The following is a 6469-nucleotide window of genomic DNA, read 5'->3' as shown; positions in this document are numbered from 1 at the left end:
AAGGTTATATTACTTCAGGTACGACCACTGACCTGCCGCATGCCATATTGCTAACTTCCTGGTATGAAAGAATGTTACAGATTTCAATTCAAATCGGCAATAGTTCATTGAGCACTAATATTTGGATTTATAACGTCTTGTCGTCCTGGTAAAACTGAATTTTGATGTTAGCTGTATTGCCCCAGCACTGTTAAATCAGAATTATTGTTCCGGACAAGGCGTATATTGTCTCTTATACTTTATAGTTATTTGAAACATATAACAGTGTTACTGTACTAGCTGAAACATGATTTGTTAATACACAGATGGAGTACTCTGTACAAATTGAATAACGTATATGTTCTGTTAAATTTGGGGATATCTTGATTTTGAGTGAACTTGTAGGACAAATTTTACACTGAAGTAAGAAATTCTCGGGGAAATAGATTCAGAGCTGGTAAATCATTTTAAAACTTGAGCACCGACAAACATGCACCTGGCTCCGAAACACAAAGTTAACAATAATACATTCACTTGTAGGAAAAGATGCACGAGTCCGAATTAATTATCATAATGATATTGCATTCATAAAATATCTCCCTCGGCATACCGTAACAAGTATTTGATGTAACTGAATAGGTAATTTAAATAACCGTTTTAAGGTGAGTCATGTATTGAAAGGAGTTTTTAAAGTTCATTTGATACAAATATTCACATGGTTTAATGTATAGAAACATAGCAATCACCTGTGATCATATTTGATGTAAAATATGATTTCTTTAGACCTCCCTACAAGCGAATTTTCATCATTTTCTTCACCAAGCATGCCGCTGTTCCTTCATTTGTACGTATTTTTTTCTGATTTTTTTTTTTTGTAGAGGAGTGTGTTTGGAAATGTAAAACATAACTTGCCCTATTTAACATATTTCGACAACCCGCGGCCCATTTAGAACATAAAACCTCGTTTCTGTTTTGTAACAAAAAAGGGTAAGTTTACTTTAACACACTGCAAATTGTAAAATGTTCATATTTAATTCATTCTGTGGAAACGTAAGAGTTAGTTTTATCTTACATAAAGTAGTAATGTACAAGGTGTTCAAAAATTGAAATTGCAATTCCTGTTGAAACTTGAGCTTCCCATGCTTTCAAGGTGTATCTTTTGAAAAACAGATCAGTTTTTTCTTACATAAAGCTTGAAATTTATGGCATATGCCCTATACATACTTTAATTTTTTTCCTTTTTACTTTTTATCCACTCTTAAAAAGACAGTCATAAATCAAAAATAAAAACATATACTTGAACCATGTTTAAACCTGGTATTCTCATGAAAGTAAGTGTAAATTTTCACTACTTTTGTAAGAAATGCAAGGAATTTAGGATGTCTAAACCTCTAACTTTAGTTTAATGTGATTTAACGAAAACAAAAAAAAGCCGGTGTAATCAAGAGATGTTGGTAGAATTATCATTCTTCCCACAGGGATGAAATGAAAATATCACAAACAAAATATGATTTGGAGCTAGTTGGGATAAAAGCCATGGCATTCTCTCTTAATGACGCTGATATAGAAACAACACACTTCATAGATTTTGAGGATTTTATCCTCGTTTATATAAATATAAATTGAATGATTTAACAACATTTACACGTACCATGTAGCACTGTGATACTGTACAATAACATTCAGAAGTTTAACAAAGACACATATATACACTCGACTTTTCTCATATAACATATTTCGTTTGACGAAGATAAAAATACGTTGCCATGGAATGATCGTGTAATAAATGAGCGCCGTCACGTTAAAAGGTCCATCCTGTAGAATGAATTTTGCTGATAAGTGATGTGAAAATTCGTAAATGTACTGATTTATATTGGTTAAGGTTTATGTGTACTTTTAACTCCCTTCACAATTAATCCTAGGAACAGATGGATGTAACTTTTATGAACAGAAAAATGTTATATCATTAATGTGGAAACACTAGAATTTCTTTAAAAATAAGATGGTCCTTTTTGACGTGACGACTCATAGATTTATACCGAATGGACCTTTTATCACAGGTAACATCGATCTATGTACATAATTATAGTGAACTGCAACGATGCGTAGATCGTATATTTGAATTACACTAAGGACATATAAATACCTTACAGACATGTGTGCTGAAAATTCATCCGATGTTGTAACAATATAGAAAATCAACTGAAAATCAACAATTTGTATATCATGAATTCATTTTTTTTTATCCCAATACAAAATAAATCTAGAAAAAAAAACTGATTCTTTTCAATTTTCGTAATATCTGTACAAGATATGATACTAGTAACTCAAAATTAAAAATCATATATTTGCTCTTTTTAAGCTGCATGTACTCTTCTTCTTAAAATAAAAAAAAAATCTTATTTATAAATACAGATTTTAAAAATGTCACTGCTTTAGATTTAAGACAACAATTAAATTCATCTCCGCCCATTTTCCACAAAAAAGGATCATTAAGCTGTCCCCAACATAATATTTACCGCAGTAAATGGTCCGTGAAAACAAGGGAATATTACAATATACAATCGTGTAAGTATAAATGATTTTAGTAAAAAAAAAATACTGTTAAAAGACGTCATATAATAGATTTTCTTCTGGAATACTGGTAGGATAGCGATCTTTAATGGTATGTAATTTATCTTCAGATCGCCTGCATATATTAAACGACTTTTAAGCATAAACTGTAAGCAATAGAAGAGACGTGAATAGTTATAATTTGGAATGGTGAAATTAATATAAAGCACAATTATACAAGTTTCATTTGAATACATTTACAGTGCCACTTCATAAAATTTGTCAATCTTAACTTTTCAAGCTTTTCAAAATTTCAATCGGCTAAACACACATGAAGGTACCTTAGGAGCCACATTATATTAAACAGTCTGAAAAAGATGACATATGACGTATTTGGAAGTGTTCTCCTCAGAAATATCTTAAAAAGTTTAAAAAAAACTTAAGCCTTAGTATTCACGTGTTGGTCGAACCCTCTGCATAAAAACAGTGGGCGTGTTAATAGCAAACGTCAATTTAAGCAGAAATGGTAACCATATCGCATGTATTCTCTTAAGATATACAGAAAAAAAATCAACCTATGTTTAAAAAGGTATGTGACATACGGTTTAGATCCTTTAAGGTTTTCCTTTAATATCTGAGATTTGGGTTAGCCACTGTAACAAAATCTGCAACAATTAAATATTAGAACTAATACTGAATCAAGAGTTCTACAATTAACAAATATAAGGGTTAATTTATAAAAAATATATATCACATTTATGTACTACAGTCATGAAAACTAAATGGCAAGACACATACTTTTAGTTTCATAAGTTAATATTTTTAAGCGACATATTCAAAACAAATTCGGAACTTTTAATATCGCTCAGCTTTTCTGTTCCCACCAATTCTATATATTCTGCTAGCACATACACAATGGTTTTTTTTTCATATGCAACAACCCATCGAAATTTTATAACTCGTTCTTACACTATTTGCTTGAACTTTATATCTGAGATTAATCTCCAGGAACAAGACAAAAATGTTATACTTTTTTTACAAATGAAAAAATTGATACTTTTTTGATAAAACATTCCTCATTTTCTGTACATCTTTGTTCTATTTAAAGAGTTAACTGTTTCCTTTCAAAGGAAACGACTGCACATGAATATCATGTTGCAAATCTTGAAAAGTATAAAAATAAATGATTTAAGGCGTGTCCCATTTTCTCACGGGTACAATGGTGAGCGTTTTACCTGAAAGTATTTCATTGCAAAATTGTCGTTGACAATAACGTAGTTAGTTGCCTTCAACTGTAAGGCAATATAGTCACACTGAGATACGCTAGATTTTTTAGAGGGAGGTTTGCAATCGTGCCCATTCCACCTAACATGTACGAGGATCTTAACTTAGGCCGAAATCGGTGGCTTATACTATCGAATTCCGGCCAAAATAATTTTATTTCTATCTTTATTTTATTCTGTAGAGTCCTGTCTATGTCAAGTTATCAACTTAAACATTTGACCTAGTTGGCCTTGGGCTCAGTAAGTTTTTAAATCTTTTTAATGGAACAATTTCTTATAAATGAAACATTTCATTAAAAACCCATTTTTCGAAATATTCATTTCCCCTAGACGAATAACAGCTATGGCATCCTTAATTCTAAGGCAAAAGGGCATAGGACATGTTTTCTCGGTGTATATTGAACTTTCTTTTTTTCAGTGACGAGAGTTAAACTTGATTGCATTTCAAATCAAAATTACCTCTGACTATACTTTAGTATGATGCCTTCAAATTTATGGCAAAAGTCTCACACTTTTAAAAGGGAGGTTTGCAAACTTATCCATTCCACCTAAATGGTATTAGGCCCTTGCTCAACTTCTACCAACTCCAATACAATATTTGACCAGAAAGACTTTTAGTATAATTTACATAGTCTACACTATTCTACTCTGTATCTATTCTATCTATCCTGAGATTCACATTTTTGAACCTGTCGTAAAATATCGTCCATGCGAGATTTCAAGATTTTGATATTTTTTGCCGGTACTCTTGGAATATATCTATGTAAAGGCTCGTTAGCCTCAAAAATTGATTGTAAGGATTCACTAATGCTGTCAGTTTCGACAAAATGTCTTAAAGAATCTATAGTCTGTTTCTTAAAAATGCACAATGAGTTTAGCAACGATTTATGATACGTGCTATATTTATCTAAAAGCCGGTAACCATGAAATAGTCCCGACTCATTGTCTAAGAACACTAAATTGCCACTGGTTCCCTTCTCGAGGTTATGAGCTGGCTTGCTCATCATTCGTGAATTCCACTGTAAGTTAAACAAATTATTTACGACTCTGTCTAAATTTGCGGTCAGATAGTCGAATACTATCAAGTCCGACCATTGCATCAGCTCACATAACGAGCTACCGTCTTTTTCACTAAACAATTTATCACCATTTAATTTAAATTGCTCCGATACGTCTTTTGGGCGGAGAACATTGGACAGATTTCTAAACTCCGTAGGAATGTATGCAGGTGAGAGACCGTCTATCCATTTTGAGAGAATTACTGGTCTCTCCTCTGACCACATTGCAGTGGCGACTTCCTGACCAACCCTTCTCCACTGGTCTTGATTAGTGTCCGCTAATTGGAGCACGGATGGAGCTACATTGTTTATACCTAGCAATTTGCTAAGATAATAGGAATAAATTTCCCCCTGGATTTGATCAACGTTTAGTCTATACCTAGCACAAGCTTTTTCGGAATTCTGGAATGTTAATATTCTGTTCTGCATTCGTCCACATCCTTCATTCATTTTTACAAATGTTTCGCTTGTGGCTTTAATTTTCCAAATTTCGTGGTCGTCTTTTGAAAACCCTTTTGGACATGATTGTTCAACGCTATCACTCCAATAGACGCCATTTATTACGTCATTTCCACTTGATACTGATTCTTTCCGATAATTGTCAATTTTAATTTTGTCACTGGACCGGTCATTTTGACCCTTGGCTACTTTTTCACCTGTGGCCGCGTGGTTTTTCGGTCGATCAACTGCTTCATTACTATCTATTCTGACAGTGTTAGGTAACTTCGGATCTGCAGCATATGGTTCTTTAAACAGATTAGTATCAGTTGCATTATTTACATTATTATCTAGCACAAGCTTCTGCTGATCTGGATTTACATAAACCACGGATTCGTAATTTCTATTCGGGGGTTTATTTAATGCGTTGAAATGCGAAGATTTTTCATTTTTAATCACTTTATATCCGTTTTGATCCAGATTTTCTCTATTAAAATCTATGTAATCACCGTTCACTAAATCCTCTCGAAAACCTTGTTTGTTCGCTGTTCCTAAAGAATTAACCTCCACATTGGAATTTACATAATCACTCGCAGTTCCTTGTTCACTCCCCACGTAACCAGAGTCAAATTGGGCTACCCTCCTCACACGAGAAAGGTGATGGCCTTCAAAATTGTTCGCCGGCAATGTTTCCGCCGGGAGATGAACAAGCAGGCCGCACAGAAGCCCCACGGTAAATCCTATTCCAGCCATTAAGAAAGCCGTGCACGTCTTCATTACACGTGCATCAGAAATAAATCAAGCACGTCTAGTCCCGTGCATGAAAGACATGGGCAGAAATACAAATTCGTGCAGTATCGCCTCACAGATACACGAAGAAAATGATTTATATTCCACTCTAACAGTACTCGCACTGTTCGTTGTTACTTGTATTAGACGCAGATGTTGATTTTCAATCCAGCTGGTTTAATAATCTGAGGAGAGAAATATGAAAAACATTTATTCTTAAATGCAATGTTTACAAACGAAATCTCTATTAATCGTGCCAATCTAACGCTAAGATGCAAAATGATAATAAACTGCAAGAATACTTACTACCGAATGATGCGTTACATAAACATGCAACACGACTAGTATTTTCTCCTAAATGACAAAAAA

General features: G+C 33.5%; 1 protein-coding gene across 3 annotated transcripts in view; it reads right to left on the bottom strand.

Annotated features, from left to right (window-relative positions):
- Positions 1 to 1561: 1561 nt before the first annotated feature.
- The window catches only part of LOC128556160 (extracellular serine/threonine protein kinase four-jointed-like), a 36614-nt gene continuing 31706 nt past the window's right edge, over positions 1562 to 6469 (bottom strand). For all 3 annotated transcript variants that reach the window (XM_053540175.1, XM_053540174.1, XM_053540173.1), the window contains exon 3: positions 1562 to 6285. In XM_053540175.1, coding sequence (XP_053396150.1) covers positions 4475 to 6088 — 1614 coding nt within the window. In that variant the 5' untranslated portion in view covers positions 6089 to 6285 and the 3' untranslated portion in view covers positions 1562 to 4474. The remainder of the gene's footprint in view (positions 6286 to 6469) is intronic.

The sequence above is a fragment of the Mercenaria mercenaria genome, chromosome 4 (assembly GCF_021730395.1).
Source record: "Mercenaria mercenaria strain notata chromosome 4, MADL_Memer_1, whole genome shotgun sequence".
Classification (NCBI taxonomy): domain Eukaryota; kingdom Metazoa; phylum Mollusca; class Bivalvia; order Venerida; family Veneridae; genus Mercenaria; species Mercenaria mercenaria.
The sequence above is the reverse complement of the archived record's forward strand: the minus strand, read 5'-3'. Positions and strand labels throughout refer to the sequence as shown.